At 48.9% G+C, this 19,095-nt stretch overlaps 1 protein-coding gene across 5 annotated transcripts; it reads left to right on the forward strand.

Annotated features, from left to right (window-relative positions):
• The first annotated feature begins 758 nt into the window (after window positions 1-758).
• Window positions 759-18,611, forward strand: ETV4 (ETS variant transcription factor 4). Of its 5 annotated transcripts, XM_056362603.1 has the most exons (14): window positions 759-967; window positions 1,052-1,148; window positions 1,631-1,713; window positions 4,539-4,554; window positions 6,306-6,314; window positions 6,915-6,968; window positions 10,605-10,731; window positions 11,916-12,074; window positions 12,491-12,735; window positions 14,935-15,006; window positions 15,103-15,171; window positions 15,560-15,732; window positions 16,770-16,871; window positions 17,512-18,611. In XM_056362603.1, the coding sequence occupies exons 1-14, from the start codon at window positions 923-925 to the stop codon at window positions 17,725-17,727; spliced, it is 1,467 nt and encodes a 488-aa protein (XP_056218578.1). In that variant the 5' UTR covers window positions 759-922; the 3' UTR covers window positions 17,728-18,611. The 5 variants fall into 5 exon arrangements, with proteins under 5 accessions (XP_056218578.1, XP_056218577.1, XP_056218575.1 ...); XM_056362602.1 differs by lacking the exons at window positions 759-967; window positions 1,052-1,148; window positions 1,631-1,713; ... (1 more) ...; window positions 6,306-6,314; window positions 6,915-6,968 and having other exon boundaries at window positions 10,459-10,731; window positions 14,935-15,171; window positions 15,512-15,732; XM_056362600.1 differs by lacking the exons at window positions 759-967; window positions 1,052-1,148; window positions 1,631-1,713; ... (2 more) ...; window positions 6,915-6,968; window positions 10,605-10,731 and having other exon boundaries at window positions 10,745-12,074; window positions 15,512-15,732.
• The last annotated feature ends 484 nt before the right edge of the window (window positions 18,612-19,095 follow it).

A 19,095-nucleotide genomic window follows, 5' to 3' on the forward strand; every position in this document is an offset into this window, starting at 1 on the left:
GTTTAAAGGACAAACCTGAAAAAAAGAAGAGGATGCATGCACATGGCACAGGCAGCAGCACCTGGTATGCACAGTTGCTCCCAAAAACGCTATTTTGGGGTGCAGATCCCTGGCCTGGGGTTTTATTTTATGCTTTTGTCCCTTAACATTTGTAAGAGCAGAAGTGATTTCAGTAGCTAGGGCTTTCATTATTTTCACTTCCGAATGCGTGAGTGAGATTTTTTTTCCAGATCTTGTCGAAACCTAAATGACTTGCCCAGGACAGAACGGAACGTGCCTGGAGCCTGTCCCCAAGGGCCTGCGCGGGGCCGGGCCCGGGCTGGAGCCGGGAGCGCCCCGGGAGCCCCGGCGGTCGCGCAGCCAGGCGGGCCCGGCGCGCCCCTGCAGCCTTTCATGAATGAACTTCGGGAGGGTTTTTTTATGAATGGGAGCTCCGTCCTTGAATGAAGCCCCGAGTGCTGCGATCCGATTGGCCCTGAAGGAGAAAGCCCCTCCCACCTCTCACTGGGTGAGAGCCAGAAGGAGCCGGGATTGGCGGGCGTGGCCCAGCCCGGAGCTTCATTCACAAAAAAAATTCGATGAAACAAAGGAGCGGGCGAGCGGGGCGGTGAGCGGGGCGATGGGCCAATGGGCGGCCGCCCCCGGGAGGGGCGGGGTCGCGCCGGGCTCCGCGTGGGCCACGCGCCGCCGGTGCGGGTCGGGGCCGCTGTCCCGGGCCGGGGGCTCGGCTCGGCTCGCATCACTCCGGCCCATATCCCCAGTTTGGGAGCTCGCAGCCCGTGCCGGGCGGCGAGAGCGCCGGGGGCGGGGGCGGGGTGTCCCGTGGTGGCCGCTGGCCCCGGCAGGTGGGAGCCGGCCCGCCGCGACCCCCCCCGCTGTGTCCCCCGCAGGTGGCAGCCGAGAGGCAGCGCCCGGCGGCGGGATGAAGGGCTTCCCGGACCAGCAGGTACCCTTCGTGCTCCCGCAGGTGAGCGGCGGCCCCGGCGGGCGGGGGGCTCCGGGCTGGGCCCGCCCCGGCCGGGGACCCCGCGCTAATCGGCTCCTCCTGCAGCAGCCTCCGGGCCAGGCGGCCCCCGGTGGCCAAGCTCCCATGGGCGCTAGGAAGAGACCCGGGACCCCGGGCTTGCCCCCGGCGCAGGGCTCGGAAGGTAAGGCGGGGCGGGGGGCAGGGAGGGATGGGGGTGCTGCGGGCTTCGGGGCAGGGACCGGGGTCTCGCCCCCGCCTCCCCGTCCCGGCCGTCCCCCTTCCCGGTGCTGGGGTGTCCCGCTGATCCCCCCACACACACTTCCCGGCGCCGGGGCGTCCTGGTGACAACATCACCACCACCCTTCCCGGCGCCGGAGCGTCCCACCCATCTATCCTCCCCCCTCCCGGTGCCGGGGCGTCCCGCTGACACCCCCTCCGCCTCCCCACTCCCCCACCCCGCCTTTTTTTCCCGGTGCCAGGGTGTCCCGCTGATATCCCCCCCCTCCCCCTTCCCGGTGCCGGAGCGTCCCGCCGATCCACCACGACCCCCCCCTTCCCGGCGCCGGCCCTCCCGCTCCCCCCCCCCCGCCCCGCCCCGGCGCTGGGGCGTCCCGCTGACCCCCCCCGGCGCTCCACTGAGGAAGCCTCTCGCTTATCACGCAGAGCTCCTCCAGGTCCTGAGCCGGCTGCAGGAGGCCTGGCTGACAGAAGGTAGGCTCCTGCCCCCCCTTCCCCCCCTGCCCCCCGTTCTTCGGCTATTCGTGCCCCCTGGGTTTTGTTTGACCCCCCCCAGACGGGGGTGGGGGGGTGGGTCCCGAGGCGCCACCCGGGCCCGGGGCGGTGCAGCCTAAATGGCACATTTGTGCGGGGCATTTCCCTATGTACGGGCCGGGCTGTTGGCCGCTTTCCTGGTTACAGTTTTCCGTTCAGGCTACTTGTAACTGGTTCGGTGTTAACGCTGATTTGTCACTTATCTTTGCTGGTTGCCAGAACGTTGATATTTTTTTAAGCAAACAAAAAACCCCTATTCCTTTAATTCCAGGAGCGAAGCGCTTCTCAACTCTTTTTTTTTTTTTTTCCCTAAGATAATTCTTTGAAGGGACCTTCCTGTGGAATTTACACGCTGTTCAGTTTGGTGTCTGAATTGGTTTGCCTTCAAAGAAGAGGGAAAATTCAAATCCCAGGGAGTCCTGTTAATTCCAAGTGAAACCATCTTTTAACAGCATGGGGAATTTGTTCTGATTCTACTATCACAAATGATCCATTTTCTAGAAAATTCAAAACACATCCTCAAGTACAGACTCTTGATAAATATAAAAGCACTTACTGTGATGTAGGTACTTAATAATGATGACATAAAAATACGCATGGCACTTTGAGCAGAGCTATTTCCCTAACTTTACCACAAGTGAAGGACAATCCTGTCAAACAATTATTTCTTTTTTTTTAAAGCCTTCAAAAAGTTATATTGCAATAAGACAATTAGGGGGGGAAAAATATCAAATGCCTTGTGTCCATTTCAGACTTGAAATGATGTTGATCAGGAGCGTGATGGTCAGGATGCAAAAAGAATTACCTGGGGGCTGTTCCAGGGCTGAAACACTCTGGTATTGTACATCAGAGCTGAAAAATAGGTAAAAATAGGTATTAATTACTGGTCGGCTAATAGACCTGCTGAATGTACACACATAGTTGAGGCTGGTTTCTCTTAAATCCTCAAAAACCTCGAGCTGTTGATAAGTTTGCCTTGAAATTGATTTCTGGTAGCGTTTCAATTTTAGGCTTCCTAGTGTTGAATATTTTTTTTATCTCACTCATCCAAAGGTTTTGCAGAAATCTCTTACTATATGTTTGTCAGTAGCAGAGTGTTCATAGAATGAATTTGTAAGCGCACTGGGGTGGAGGGAAGGTTGCCTGTGGTCTCAGCAGTGTATAGAAAGAGGTAATCTGCTGTTATATGTGATTAGTAAATGATAATGCAAGCCCTAGAATATAGGCAGGTATATTTTTGCCACAGCTCATAGCATCTAGTCAGAGTCCAAGCGAAATTTTGGGGAATTTCAATGCATGTTTGAATATTCCACACTGTGGGAGAAACTAGTTCCCCATATATGAAATTATTTTGCTGAATGGTGGAAATATTTTATGTCATTAATATCTTGTATGTGTCTATACGTTAGCATTTCTTCACAAGATGAAGGCAACTGAAAACTTGAGAGTACCTTCTTAAATGAACAATGCAGAAGAAAAAGGAAGGGAAAATATGTAATATGTTATTTATTCTCTGCCTCTACCACATCCAGTTAAGAAATTTTATTTTATTCACAGTTCTTGGTGTTACTTTTGAAGTAAAAGAGAAACAAACCTGGGAAGGAAGCAAACTGGAAATACAAATTCACAATCAGCCATATGAAAAACGTTAACAAATTTAAACCACATATACATCTGTATCTGCATGTGTGTGTGCCTCTATATATTGTTGTGGTTTCATTCACAGGGCAATCTCTTTGTTAGCTTTTTAGAATATTTTTAACAGTGTTAATTAACACCTGATTTCTCCTTTGCAGGGTAAAATAATAATGTCTGCATATAGATGACTCTTAAAAGAAACAGATGCTGAAAAATCCTAGGTCTTGTTACTAGCAATCCAAAATTTTCTTCTATGCTGTTTTTTTTAATCAGAATCTGTTAGAATGCAATGATGTGAAGCTGGCAGTTGATAACTCTATGGAACTAATTGCAAGCCATATAATTTATAAAATTATTTGGCATTCGGGGAAACAAAAAGCTTCCTTGGACAGAAGTTGGGCAGGTAGTTGGTGATCTGTGAGGACTGCAAGGAGAGGGATGCCCTTCGCTGCGTAACCTTAGCAAGCTTTAGTTACGGTGCTCTAGATCTTGAAAGAGGTGTGGGAAATGCTGCTGCGTGCAGTCTGCATGGCTACAATAAGCCAGGGGTTGGTCTTTAAATGTCTGATTGGGTATCCCAGTTATTTTAAGTATAGATGCTGGATTGGGGAGAACAAGAAAATGTCTATCTGTATTGCAACTCTCCGAAGTAGATAATGCAATATAAAAATTTCAACTTTCTTTAGCCTTCTAGCGTAGGACTGTAGCTGTCTGCAAAAGCATCGCTGTCCAGTAGTAGTGAGGCTGCATGCTCTCGCTCCAGCCATGCCCTTCATTTCACACCCTTTCTGTAGTCTCTTGCTTCTGCTATGAAATTCTCTCCATGAGATGGTCACCGATGCCATCGACTCCAGGCAGCACACTGTGAGAGCCCAACCCAGTTCACACGACGTGATCCCCGCTATTCCTTCTATCACAACGTTGCTTTGTAAAGATAATTCAGAAAATGAATTTTGTAGGCTGGTTTTTTTTTCCTGTTCCCTGCCTTTTATCATTTATATTTCCAGGTTCTTGTCATACAGGTTACTTTAAGGAACAGCAATCGCAGGGCAAAGAGCTTGGTTCATTCCATTCTAATCCGCTGCCTGTTCATGCAGAGTTATTCCCTACGGTTTATTTTTGGCATGTCTTGTCTCTCTTGGCTTCAAGTGACTGAGATTAGGGCTTCCATTCCTCGTGTCCTTCTACTCTGACTCCATCACCTTTGCTTTAGAGCCAAGGGAGAGCAAGCTTTGGGTTTGCCTGTTACGTACTAGCAGCAGCAGTTCTCTCCACAAGTTCGTGATTTTTGTGAAATAATCTGCTGCAAGTTTTCCCTCCCCGGCACTAAAAGGGCCATAAATAACTGTTAGAAGTAATAAGTGTTTCAACACATGTGCTATGGGGAAAGTGCTCCCCACACTTTCTCCCAGGGCACCCCCAAAAGCTCGGCTCAGCTCTGTGTGTTTAGTCGCTGGGGGATGGAGGGACCACTCTAGGAGATGGACTGAGACCATGGCTCTGAGTAACGGAGAAAAAATAGCTGCGTGTTAAAATACAGGCTAAATTCTGATCAGCGGTGTCTTGCTGACATCAGGGGTGTGTGTGGGTGTACTGCTTTTCCTTCCTTAACACCTCTTCTTCCTGGGGGAGAGAAGAATGCAAAAGTATTTGTAAATAAATGCAGATGCTGCCGTCGGGGAGGAATCTGCCACATCGACTTTTGTCCTGGTTTCGTGTCCTGTCGCTTAAGGATGTGGATGTGATGTGTGCTTTGACACAAGCTTGTGTGCAGGCTGTCCAGGAGCAGCATTCCATCCTGCGAAGGGACGGGGGTCACCAACCGGCCCGTGCGATGGGGGCGGGAGCACAGTTGTAGTTATGGGGTGGTGGTGGGGATCCGAATGAATTGTTCATTCAGCACGAGGGCAATGCCAATTAAAGCTTTTCTCAGCAAATGAGGGAAGCGGGAGCTGGAGGAGACTATGTAGCTGGTTCCTCTGTGAAATCAGAAAAGCACTAATTACCTATACACTGTCTCAATGCAGGAATTTTAGCATAATGGCACTACAGGCTACTGTAACGTTTGATTTTGTATGTCGGAATAATCTCTCAAGGACACACCTGTGTACCTCGCTGGGTCAACCTGTGGGTGAAGAAGGACATTGAAATTCTTTTTTCTTCCACTGTGCCATTTCGTTGGTTTATTATATATTTATTATCCATTTTGCAATGGCATCGTTGCAGTTCAGGCATGGGCTGAGGCCAGGCTGTGGCAGGTGATCCACGGACGGACTGGTTGAAGCTGGAGACCAGGAAAGGCAGATGAGGAATTGGCACAAATGATGCCATAAGGGACAGCACAGCTGCCAGTCTTTGTCTTAATTTAAAATCAATATTTACTCCAGGAAGTGATGAAACATACTGTGAAGCACATAGTGAAAAACTCTTCTAGCACTTCCATTTTTAATTTAATCCTCATTGCCATGTGGGAAATTATATCCCTGTGGGCTTTACAGCTTTTTGGAATTCTAGTCTTTCACATAAATCAGAATAAATGTGACTCCCTGACTGGTGAAGAGGCATCAACTTATATATATGTATTTATATATAAAGTAGGAGTAAGCCCCATCAGTTTGTCTAAAAGAAGCACTAAGCCTGAATCTTCTTTGCTAATTTTACTATTTTAACTGCTTTTTAACTATTTTACTGCTTACCACATTGAGCAGCATCTTGTTCCGGTGAGGTGGGCTGTTCCAACGTGAACGAGGCCTCAGCAGATTTTCAGATGTATTTAATTAGACCATCTTGGAGATATTCAAGTATCTCAGACCTCACTGTTATTCTTGGAGTTGTACTAACAATGCTGGCCACAGGGCAGATGCCCAGAAACAAATAATAATAATAATAATAAAAAACTTTACTGCACCAATCTGCGGGGAAAGAGCAGGTTTTTGCTGTTACACCAGCACTGCCTCAAATTTGCAAAATCACACTTACAGACGTGCAAGGCACTGTTAACCATTTCCCTCTCCTGCTACCAGATAGTTTGAATTTTTTTTTTTTTCTTCTAAAATGTTTTCATTCTGCTGATTTACAAATTGTAGCCTATTCCACTAGTACCAAGTTGTTTGATTTTTCTGGAGCTTCTGAAAAAATTGTCTATGAAGGTATAGGTGTTTTCTGTTGTGCTCACGCTTTGGCATAGCCTTTCCAAACTGATCAGTTAGTAGTTGTTTCTGAACAATCCCTGCATATTGTGTTTCTAATGAAAACTGTGAACCCTGAGCTAATAAATTTGCTGTTGTCCTAATTTCCAAGGTGAGGGAGAAAGAAACCAGCAGGCTGTTAAGGGGTAAATCTGCAGGCAGAAGAACTGTATTCATTAATCCCAAAGGGAAACTATCCATAGTCGCTAAAGTGCATCCCAGCAAAAAGCTCAGATCTTTCCTGCCTGGGTTTATTTCTACCTTGCTGTTAATTATATCATACAGAGTGCCAAATCTAATTCTCCTCTCTCTCTTTCCCTGCCCCCCTTCTTCTCTCCCTCCCCTGGCAGCTCAGGTTCCAGACAGTGATGAGCAATTTGTGCCTGACTTACATTCAGAAAACTGTAAGTATCGTGGAGGTGATCACACATCTCACAGGAGAAGGGCAGGATACACTTAAGCTGAAGAAACACATGAAATGTAACACACCACACAGACACGGAGGCTCATTTTAGTTCTGCGTTGGTGTGATGGGGACAAACAAACCAGGCCAGCTGGCCACATCTGGGCAATGCAAAAATGTCTTTTTGTGGTGCTAACTACCGTGGTCCCTTATGCAGAGTGATGTCAACAGAAATGTGTTTTAGTTGGTGTACGGGTGAGTAATTAGGCACCCCTGAACAGCTGAGAAAGTGCACTATGGTGACAATGAAAGGTAAAATTTCTGCTATTGCTCCTCCCAAAGCAAAAGAAATGGGACTGTATGTGGAATTAAGGGTGCTGTGTCTCTTGCAGGTGCTTTCTGGGGGCTCTGCTCACTTGCAGAGCCTCTGGCTGAGCACCCGCTGCCAGCATGGCCTCTGTGAGGTGATGGTCCTGCCTGCTGCCTGCCCCAATGTGAGGGCACGGTGTCCCAGAGATGCTGTCTGGGCTGCTTGCCCTCTGTTCTTAGGAACTGCCCAGCGAACAGATCACCTGTGGGAGCGTACAAACAGTAATGTGGATGTTTGCTCTGAGAACGGGTCAAAGCCTCTTACAGATGAAGGAGCTGAGCGTTGCTCAGGTGCAAGCGTACGCGTAGGAACCCTCTGCACAGTGGCCATCCAGCTCTTCCTGCTTCCCTCTTCAGCTGGCCCTCCCAGTATGCCACCGTTTTGTTTGGAAGCTGATGCTGGGATAAGACCACATGCCTGAAGTGAATATTGACTATTCTGAACAGCTCTGTTGCAAGCAGCCGCAGGAACGCTGAGCCTGACTCCTGACAGGCACGCCAAGGCTACAGGAGGATGCCTGACCGTTCCCTGGGCACATATATGTCCTAGCAGCTAACTGAGTGCAGAGATCTCCAGTTAAAGCTGGTGCAGTCAACTTTGGTGACCTTCCTACACTGATATCCCTCTGCCCAGGGCAGTTTTCCCCATGAAAACTAAACCGAAGGGCTTGTACTGGTTGCTCTTGCCTACCTCCTTTCCCTGGACTTGGCCCTGCAGCACAGCTGGGCTTGCTCTCTGAGTCATATATCTTGTTTCTTCCTCTTTTTGACCTAGAACCAAGGAGAGGTCTGGTCCCATGTTTCGCTCAGAATGAATGAATGAATGAATGAGCCAGTTGTAATGCGATAGCCTGTTGCAGCAATTCAAGGCCGGAAAGAATTGGCTGCTCCTAGCGCATCTCGCTTCTTGAAACTTCAATGGAGTTCAGTGTAATGGACAGAGCAATTTTATTTTTTTTTTCCCCCTGAGACTCAGCCGACACATCAGCATTTTTAGATGGGTTCTATATATGTTTACTCCAGACATCAAAAAGAGCTGCTACAGACAGGCAGAAGGGAAGTGGGTGCCCCAGGCATAGAAAGACCTTTTTCTCTTTTGAGCCTTTTCTGGGCTGGGGGTGTTTGCACAGATGCAGGAGCATCATGCCTGGGGTACTGAATCCATCCCAGGATGCTGGGTCAGCCAGCACCTGCCATCGGTTTGGACAGGGACCCCTCTGCCACGATTGACAGCAGCCCCAGGGCTGGCTGGGGGAGCCGGTTGTCCTCTAGAAGGGGGTAGGGGCCAGAAGCCATCGGAGGCTCTGGCATTTTACAGATTAGATTTATTTTCATTTATTCTGTCAAGCTGTTTGGATCCCTGTGGGTGCTGGCATGATGTGAAGATGGGCTTTTTTTGGTGTAGGCTGAAACCGAAGGCAGGCGAAAGGAGTCAGGTTTGAAGGGGTTTTGCCCCCCTCTTGATGAGAAACGATTTTTGGGGAGAGATGTTCGCAATAGAAAGTGGCCTTAATGTCCTGTGGTGAGAGGCAGCAGCAGCCCTTTCTCCAGCCCTTTGGAGAGCTGTCTGAAGGCACAATTAGCCCTTTATGTGAGGGAGAACTGGCTTGAGGGTGGCTGGTGCACGTACAGTTCAGGTCAGTCCTGATATAAACTCAGCAAAAAGATGAGGTATTAACAGATCAGGTTGTTACTTTCCATCCTTGAAATGACAATCGCAGCTCTGAACATCCCAGGCTTTGTCAGCAGCATCATGTCAGCTTGAGGAGCTGGGAGTAACCTGGCAAAGGACTGCAGGCAGCCTTATGAAAAGCTTAGTTTTGTTTTGGGGGGCAGATCCTTCTCTTGTTTGAAAAAGAAACCTAGACCTATGTACCTCTCTGGGGTGTCTTTTCTTTCCTTCCTAAGTGGCAGCGACCTCCTGCAGCAGCAGAGCCCAGGGGCAAAGGCAGAAGATGCTCACAGTGTCCTTCAGCCAGGATAAGCTTTTCTGAGGAGCTAGTGAAGGATTTTGCTCCTGCTGGATTTAATTAAGCATAAGGAGTAACAGTACCCACATCCTACTTCCTCGTGCTGTAAACTGCAACCCACACTTGTTATTCCTGACATTCTAACCAGGCCAGAAATATCCCTCCTTGTCTACATCGGGCCAGCGCACTGAAAATGAAAAAGAACCTTTTTACTTTTTTCCTAGACTCTCACTGGTGTTTTGGACGAGCAGAGGTGTTGTGTGAGATTCCCCCAGTTCCACGTTCAGGGGTCTTGGACTATTAGCATCGAAATTCAACGAAGGAAAAGCTGCATTTTGAGATTCTACAGGTAGCTGCCGAGTGCCAGCGCAGCAGCCTCCCGTCCAGCAATCGCAATACCCTGTAGGAGACCCTGGCTGCCTTCCTGAGGGCTAAAGTATAAACCTGGTCTAATTAATGAAATCAGATATTTCAAAGGGAGGCTACTGGGAGGACTGCAAGCTGCTCATCGAAATTTGGGGTATATAGTAGCAAAAGCAAGGACTTGGAAGTCAGACTTCTGCTTCGGACTGTGCTTTACCACCGATGCTGTTCCTTTGGGAAAGGGATTGTAGCTACCTAAGGCAGTTTAGGTGCCTGAGAAAACACTTACTTGTGTAAGGTGTGAGCAAGTTAGCCTGAGGACAGCCTGTAATGATATGCAATACATATAACAGCATTTCCCACAGAAAACCTTCAGCTTTTGCAGCTGTTTGTACAAAAATCTTACATTTACTGTCCTACAGGACAAATGATACTATCAGGAAATCTGCAATGTGTCATCATATTAGTGTGTGACAACTTAACACAGTGCTACATGGTAATGTTACTCACAAGACATGCTTACCAGGTATGTCAGGGAAAGAATATTTTACCTGATGCAAATCAAAACTTTGCTTTTATGTGTTGAAAAATAAGAGTATGTGCATGCTACAACAGGAAACGTCTGTCCCAGCCCTGAACAGCTTAAGGAAATACCCACTCTAAATCCTTTTCAAAGCGCTCTGGATTATCACAGAGCATGTTAACACTACCTTAAGATTTGCTCTTAAGGTCGATGTAGCATACAAACATTACTAAATCAAGGGCAGAGCTCAGGGAGGTCCTGTGAACTTGGGTGTGTTGGTATTTGGTTTCTCTCGGAGCCAGCAGAGCAAGGACGAGGTGGTGGCATCTCTGCTGGCTTCACTGGCTGATAAAATTGCCTCTCCGTAAACCAGAAAAAACCGTCAACTTGACCTTTCATTTCTCTCCCACAGTAGCTTTTCACAGTCCTCCTGCTAAGATTAAAAAGGAGCCACAGAGTCCCTCCTCGGACCTCACACTGTCCTGCAACCATGAGCAGCCATCCCAGTACCACAATGGCGAGCAGTGCCTTTACACCAGGTAACAGCTTACATGGGGGAAGGGGAGGGGGCAGAAGCTGTTATGAAACCAAGTGCTACTGCGTTATCTAATAATTACAACAACGAACCGGTCTGGCTGCTGCGATGCCCATGAGCCGGTGGGTCAGCTCAGGGCAGCTCGCTCAGCCGGTGTTTACGGCACTGGTTAGCCCAGACCCATGTAGAGTAGGTCAGGGGTCTGGGCTTGCCCCTTTATTTCTTCTCCCAGTGCTGTTCCTCAGCTGTCCTGATGCTGAGAGCAGTCTTGGCATCTGTCACGTGCCTCTCTCCCCGCATTGCTTTCCAAAATCTGTCCTGGCAAGTTGCTCCCCAACACCGTCGCCCACAGTCCTGGCTGCTTGCCTGAGTTACCGTACAGCTTCTGCAGTACTGACACTGCCATGCGGAATTAAACTTTATAACTCAGGGTAGGTTATAAAGCAGTGCGTTTCATTCACCGGCGGGCATCAGGGTGGATAATTCCAAAAGCACCGGCTGCCCCACTTCTTTGTGCACGTGCGATTTAAAGTTTACATTCATACATATTCCATCGATGCCCGAGAATAGGTTGGGTTAGGGTAATTAGTCTACCAAGAAGTCATTAACAGAAGTTTCTTCCCATTTGCGCTTGCACACTCTCTCCTGGTGCGGATCGTGGGGGTCGCCGAGGATGAAGGCTTAGGAGTCTCCCTCTTGTCACCTTCCCTCTTCGTGCAGACTCAGTCGTGTCCCCAGTTCCTTCCCAACCAAAACCCAGGACAGACCCAGTTTTCCTGGCTCAGGGCACAGACGTTCACATACCGGTGTCGTCTTATCAGCACAGGAGCATCCCAGCCCCACCTTACCAGTACAGCGGGCCCCAGGACTGGGCCTAACTTGCAAAGTCACCTGTGAAGCTCCTCTTTGTACATGCAATGAGAATTTTAATTATTCTGAGTTTTCCGTATCCTATTAGTCCAGTGATTTCTAAGCTTTCTATCACCACCTTCTCCCATTTTCGGGTCATTGCTGTTGTGCGCAGGGGCAAGCGATGCTCGGGAAGGCAGGAGTTGATGCTGGGAGTTTTCTGGCCCAGGTGGCTGTGCAGAGGGACAGCGTGTCTGCCTGTGACACGTCCTCCCCAGGTGCTGCCACCGGTCCTTCTCGGAGAACGATAACGCTCCACTCTCTGTTTGACTGTCCCAGTGCCTATGATCAACCCAGCCAAGTTGGCGTTGAGTCCCCCGACCCAGGAACCCCGATACAGTCACCGCTCCAGCAGTTCCCTAGACAGGACAGGAGCTTCTTGACCCCTCCGGGGCCACCCCACCCCCCCTCCAGCTGTGGGTACCACAACGACCACAGGTGAGTTACTGGGAGGAGGGGGCAGCCACTGGCAAGGATTGCCCTGCCGGGTGAGTCGAGGCGGGGGGCTGCAGCATCCAGATTAAAGCGCTCGGTTTACACCAACCACAAGGCCCCCCCGTCCCATCCAAAGTGGGATGGGGTCCAAAGCGGACCCACCGCTGCTGCCTAGGGTTTGAAGGAGGAGGCTATAACCTTAAGCCTGTCGGGTTCTGTGGGTGATGGGCTGCGTTGCTGCCCTTGGAAACATCTGGCATTGGCGTCCCTTCCTTGCCCCGGCGATGCGTGCAGCTCCTACAGCCCTAGCAAAGAGCCTGGGGCTGAGGCAGTTTCTGTCCCCCCCAAGCAGCCCTGCACCAGGGCCAAGATCGGGGGGCCAAGCAAGCTGCCATCCCATGTCCTCTCCCCTCTCCTAGCTCTGTGTACCAGTCGCCTGCGGAGATGGGCTGTTCCTTCCCCTCTTCCCAGAGCCTGGCCCAGGAAGACCCCAGCACCTACCAGCACCAGCTGTCCGAGCCCTGCCTCCAGTACCCTCATCAGGGCTTCAAGCAGGAGTACCAGGACCCGCAGTACGAGCAAGCCGGCCAGGCAGGCAGCAGCTGTCAGTACCCAGCAGCTGAGGTGGTCAAGCAGGAGCAGGTGGACTACGTGTACGACGCAGGTAGGCAGCGCTAGCTCCGATTGCAGATGCTGGGGGTGAGCAATCACACATCCACCACTTCTTGGGCTTTGACACAATGCTGCCTCATCTTCAGGAGTGTGTGTGCTCCTGGAAAACTGGCTGTGTAGCAGGAAACGGCTCTGTCTGTTGACTGCATCCAAGAAAAGGCTGGGACATTCACCTTCTGTACTGTGTTCCAAGAAGGATTTTCTGGGAGATAGTGGAAAATGTTAACCAGATATAGGAGCTAGAAGGTGATGTTAAACCCAGCCAGGCTGGATTAAAGGCATGCATTTGTTCTCCAAGGAAATAAAATAGCCGCTGGGGAGACTCAAAATTCATAATTAGCCCGCTTGCACTATCAGAAATGGAGAAAAGTTCTCTCAGGGGGAGTTTTTGTCTTCAGGGGTGTGTTGAGCTGGTAGGTCATAGAAAGGGAGAGAAGTGAGGTCAGCTTTGAAGAAATTATACTGAGAACATTCTGTAAATAGCAGCAGAAAGGAAGGAATTAAGTATCTTGGAGCTGGTACAGAAAAACTGTCTCGGATCCCTGCAGCAAGGAGGGGATCTGCGAGCAGTGGCAGAGGAAAGCTGCTCTGGCGTGGGGATCGTAAGGCACAGCCCTGAGCTGCAGCTCGTGACACTGCCTGGCCCTGTGCCTTTTCCCTGCTGGGAGGCTGAAGAATTTAATTCACAAAATGGAGAGAAAGATGCAGCTCTGCCAGCTCCAGTGGGTGTCACCGTCACGGCGGAGGTCTGGCCCCAGCAGCTGACACCCGCTGGAAACTGGTGCCCCATTTCAGAGCTTACCATGCAAGATAAACCAGCTTTGGCCTGACAAACGGATCTAAAAGTCTGAAACGGTCTAAAGAGACGTGAGTGGCTAACAATAAACCGGGCAATTCCAAGGACCGGGATAAGCAGGGAGCCCGGTCTGCCTTGGCTCAGCCACGTGCACTGTGCTGCTCCGTGTCTCTTGCCGTGCCAGCCTCCACCTGCTACTTCCCATAGAAACAGGGCAGAGCATCACAAGAGAAAATAATTTATATTTCCAAAAATAGCTCTCTAGATACCAGATTGATCAGGCAATCCTCTTATTTTTCCACAAGGGAGAAATCTTATTTTTTCAGCAGATCTGTCCAAAGACTTGCTACCCTGACCTCACAGTACACTCTGCTAGAGGGAATGTTACTTCTGGTTTCTGGGTATTTTAATGGACATTTTGAATTGTTGCAGTATTTAGCAGAAATAAATGCATAAATAAAAAGCTCCTTTGAGGGTATAGAATCATCGCCGTGGCTGTGCTGGTGTTACACTTTCACTGGGTCCTTCTGGCCAGACAGGGGAGGAAAATGTGCAAACCCAGAAGAATGCTTTCTGTGCGAGTAGTTTACGATTGTAATAATACACAGTGTGTCAGCTCAGAGTACCCTTCTGCCCTTAGCACAGGAGTGTGAGGGAGATGTAAGGTAAATCTTTCCAAAGCTCCTGGTTACAGCTTCCATCTCGGCTGTGAACAGAAAATAGCTTTGATTCAGAAAACACATGATTCAGAAGAGATAAATTGTAGTGCCCAGGCAGCAATATGCACTGCAGAGAGATTAGGAAAAGACTTTCTGCTTATTTTTAAATCAAGTTATTTTTTTCCTTTATGTTTTCTCAACTGTTTGTGACAATGCCCCATCATGATGCGAAAAAGCCAGGGAGACTCGGGATATCTGAAATGACATTTGTGAGATGCTGTCTGCAGTAAACATTCAGATGCTGCTGTTCTTCATTAATATCATCATAGTACCCCTGGAAAAATGCAATGCCTTTTCCTTCTCACCCACGAAATGAGTAGCAGAGTGCATAGTTATCTTCAACTAGGAGTAGGCAGAGGCAGCACACAAATTTAGCCTCTCGTCCAAGGTTTTGTGTTCAGAGTGTATAGGTGACTGACGGGCTATCCTGGCTACTCTGAAGGATGTCGTGTGTTAGTACCACCGAAATTTACTATTGTAATTAACAATGGGAAGCATAATGAAGGCAAAAGTTGTGGTGGGATGGGTGAGACATAACAAGTTGCCAGTCTGCCACTAATGCTTTAGGAGGGCGCTAAGTTGGTTAGATGGCTGCACTTGCCTATCCACCTCTGGAGAACAAGATTGTTCCGCCTCCTGTGCTTTTAATTAAATGAGTTTGTTAATTGTTCCATAGATGTTCCTGGCTATCACACGTACACAAATGTTGAGAGTTATTCAAGCCATTCAAATACAGAAGATACGTCAGGTAAGAAGCTCGGTGCCTGTCATCTTGTCCCTGCGCTGCCCTTGATGCTGCCCTGTCTTCTTTGCCTACAACTGCCTGTGTTGCTTTCTCTTGCAGCCTGCAGGTACGACAAGCCGATGAGCTGCTTTACTGATGATGTCTGTGTCGTTCCAGAAAGTTGTGAAGGTCAGAGAAAGAATGGCTTGCAGTTTGGGTGTAAGATGGGGTTATCCAGCATCTTTGCTAGCCGCTTGGCCGCTGTCCGCGTAGTTTGTTACATCGTGTTCTTGTAGGTGTGTTAGTGGTTCATACCTGGCTTTTTGGGATCCTGTTTCTTGAGCTTTTTTAGCAGCAAATAGGCCTTCTAGCATAAGTAGCATAATTGTGAGGTTCATCGGAGCTGCTCTTGGAAGAGCTGCTGGTGAATTGGCCACTCTATTCTATATGAACTTAAATATTCCAGGTAAAGAATTGTGAAATGTGTGCTTTTTTTGTTTTTTTGTTTTTTTGTTTTTTTTTTTCCCAGCTGTTTTTGCACTGTTACCCTTAGGAACACCTTGTGTGTTCTTCTCAGCAAGAGGCAAGAAGCAGAAAGCTGGAGGGAACCGGGAAGGGTCTGCACACCAGAGACGGGGATCTCTCCAGCTCTGGCAATTTCTTGTAGCTTTACTGGACGATCCAACCAATTCCCACTTCATTGCCTGGACTGGCAGAGGGATGGAGTTCAAGCTCATTGAGCCAGAAGAGGTGAAACTATTTCGCTTCTCTACAGGCTGTTTCTGAGGCTACAAATTCATTCCCAAGTGGCTTTTTCTCTGCCCTGTGAAGGCTCCTGCCTACCAGCGGTACTTGCCAGACCCTGCAGCAAGCCAGGGTTTTTAAAGAGGTCAAAACACTTGGGTGACACAAATACCAGGTTTAAGAAAGGCTGTTTGTAAGTTTAGAGCCTCAGCAATGCAGTGAGTCAAATTGCCCACTGCCTCCACTTCCCCAGATGCTTTACTCTTAAGCTTGCAGTGACCTGTGCTGTCTTACCACACTCCGTACTCCAGGTTGACATTGAGGTTTGGAGTTTTGAACCCCACTGATGGCAGTTTTCCTAAAAATCTGGAAGAAAATATATCCCAGTCTAAATATATTTTTATATCAAAATTCCATTAACTAAAGTGTAATTTCGAATGCTGCCGTGTTCCAAAAAAACCCAGTAAAATCTGACAATAGCTGGGAGATGGGTCTGTAATATCTGCTCATGTCTTGCTCCGATTAGAGCTGCATTTAGCACTGTTCTTGCTACATATTAACCTTTATGGGCACTTTCAGCGCAGGTGAGTTGTTTTGGTGGGCTGACGTGCTTACAACAGACTTCCGAGTCTCATAGACAAAGCTGAAAATCATGTAGTAGGAGGAAGAAAGGCACATGGGTCTTCCCGTGGAGGTGTTCCCTTGCACTTTGGCTCCTGGTAAACATGTGATCCTTGAAGATAAAGAGTAGCAGAGGATGAAGCAGTCCTTCAACATCCTCAAGCTTTCAGAGTACCAGAGAGTGAGAAGTGGTGACAGCAAATGAGCTCTGTAGTGGTGAGGGGAATGCTTCTCTGTGATACAGGATGCTTCAGTTTGAGTTCTACTCTTCCTGTTTAAAAGCTGCTAAATAATTGTTGTGTGAGTCTATTATTCAAGCATTGTAAATGTTTGCTTCTCAAAAGAGAATCAGCTGGATAATGTTCTTTTGCCCTTGGGCTGGGTTCACAGAAATTTGTGCACTTTGATGTTTTATTCTACAGGTAGCCAGGCTGTGGGGTATCCAAAAGAACCGTCCGGCCATGAACTACGACAAGCTGAGCCGATCCCTTCGCTACTATTACGAGAAAGGCATCATGCAGAAGGTCAGTTTGCAAAGCAGAGGGAGTTTTTTATGCCTTTAGTGATGCTTCTCTTGCAGAGATGGGGATCTCTCCAGCTCTGGCAGGCTTGCCTTGCCAGTCACCCTGCGCTCATCACCCCATCACTTCTCTTTGCAGCGGTTAAATGGGGAAAGCGTAAAGGAGCTGAATCTAGGCTTTATATATGGGAAATAAAGGGGAATCGCGATTTCTTTCTTTTTCTGTACGTGTCTGCCCTCAGGAGAGCTGGAATTTATGCAGCTGTGAGGAAATAGAATTGGTCTAGACTTGGTGAGAGAAAGGCTGCTGGGGGCTTGGTCCTGTGTAGTAGGGGTGGTCTCTTCCCAATCCAGGGCACTGGAGAGGACATCTGTGAGTGTAATTATGTCACAGTTACAGACTGGTCAGGGGCTGCTGCTGCTGTTGGGACAAAGTGAGCTGGCAGCATCCCATTTCCCAGGAGCTGTTCCACGGGAGATCAGAGCAGCAGGAGGACAGCGCAAGGAGCAGTTTACAGCTCTGGCGTGTCTCAGGGCAATGGGCTAGAGCAGCCAGCTGGTTTTGCAAGCCCTTCTCTCCGCTGAGGAGCATTGCCTAGCGCTGCCTGTGTGCCTGCAGCATTCGTCTCCTCTCTTCCCTGCAGGTGGCTGGAGAACGCTACGTGTACAAGTTTGTGTGTGAACCTGAAGCGTTGTTCTCTCTGGCTTTCCTTGATAATCAGCGGCCAACTCCGAAGGCTGACGGGCAGGTCAGCGAGGAGGACACGGTGCCTCTTTCTCACCTGGATGAGAATGCCACTTACCTGCCAGACCATGGGAGCCTCCCTCCGCAGCATTACAGCAAAGGCTACACATACTAGCATTGCTGGGAGCACGCCGTGCCGCTCTTGCTCGTGTATATAAGGAGACATCTGGTGAGGATTCAATCCATATAATAAGCATTTTTCCAGGCCAGCCTAGGGTATGCAACAAACTATGAAGAGCTGCTTTGGTCAGGAAAAGCGTTCAGGTACACACATGGATAATCGGCTGACAGTTGACAGGGCTCTTTTGTGCTTGCGATAAGACCCTCATATCTGTCAGGGTGAGACTTGTTCTCAGCAATGCAGACATCGTCCCAACAGCAGAGCTGCAGCTTCAGCAGCATGTCAGGTAACTGCTGCCGGAACAAAGGAGCCTGTCGCAGTCCCTCTCTTTGGTGAGGGAGGAGATGCCAGTCCTACTGGGCTTCTTTTTTTTTTTTTTTTTAACTATGAGGATGTTACGATGCTGGATGCTGGCTCCATTCCTCCTGTATGGGTGCTGAGCCTCTGTATAACCTGCCCTCAGCAAGGGATGGCTCTGACCCACGCAGACTCACCTCTGCGAGGCCAGTCTTGCCTTCTTCTCAGGTGGGCTGCAACACGGTCGTCACAGACCACAGGAAAAGAGCAACACCACTTGTCTTGTACGTGCATGCTCCTGCCTTATCACCTTGCTCCTAACGCTTCACGCCAGGGCTCTCTGGTACTCGGGCACTCTGAGTGGGGTAGCTGGAGCCACTGGCCGAAATTGGAGCAGTTCTGGGGTACATGGCACACCATGCAATACAGCAGAACTACAGAGCTGCCCGATTGCATCTGTCTGTGGCACAGGTTAAGCCAGCATCCCCCTCGGGTAGAGAGATTGCGGGAGGCAGCAAGGCCTGAGGCTCCGGTTCATTGTATGGTTGTGACTTTTCCAAATTAAACAACTTTAACAAACATCCTTGGGTTCTTTGAAGACCTGTCAGACTCCTGAGTGTGCTCATCCTGGGCTCAACTAGAAAATCATCTAAGGCAAGAAAAAAACCTGCTGGAGGTGCATTAAGAAAATGCTTTACAAAGTAACCTAAACCATACGTAGTTTTCAATATCTAAAGTTTTAGACTTAACCTCCACAGATTTTTGCGTGTTTAAGGGAAATTCTGAAGTGTTGGAAAGGCAGTTAGCAGCAGCCCAATGCAGCACATGCAACTTAGCTAAACTTTGACTGTTTTTTTTTTCCCCACAATAATGAACATTACAGTGGGGGCACTGCATCCTCATTATGAGGTGCCTCACTTTTTAACTAGCAGCTGACTATGTGCCTGGTTCAACAAGGAGCAGCACAGTGTAGCCATACAGAAAAAGCCTGTTTGCTACTGCTTCAGGCTGATGTTCCAGCTGCTGAATACAGAGCAGCGCCAGTCCTGCCAACGTGGTAGCCTG

Source organism: Falco biarmicus, chromosome 17 (genome assembly GCF_023638135.1).
Source record: "Falco biarmicus isolate bFalBia1 chromosome 17, bFalBia1.pri, whole genome shotgun sequence".
NCBI classification, from domain to species: Eukaryota; Metazoa; Chordata; class Aves; order Falconiformes; family Falconidae; genus Falco; species Falco biarmicus.

Bases quoted from the DNA above. Each gene is read 5' to 3' on its own strand.
- ETV4 (XM_056362603.1), top strand. From the start codon at position 923: ATGAAGGGCTTCCCGGACCAGCAGGTACCCTTCGTGCTCCCGCAG. The intron at 12,736-14,934 runs GTAGGCAGCGCT...ATTGTTCCATAG, and splicing joins GGACTACGTGTACGACGCAG to ATGTTCCTGGCTATCACACG. The intron at 15,733-16,769 runs GTGAAACTATTT...TTTATTCTACAG, and splicing joins AGCTCATTGAGCCAGAAGAG to GTAGCCAGGCTGTGGGGTAT.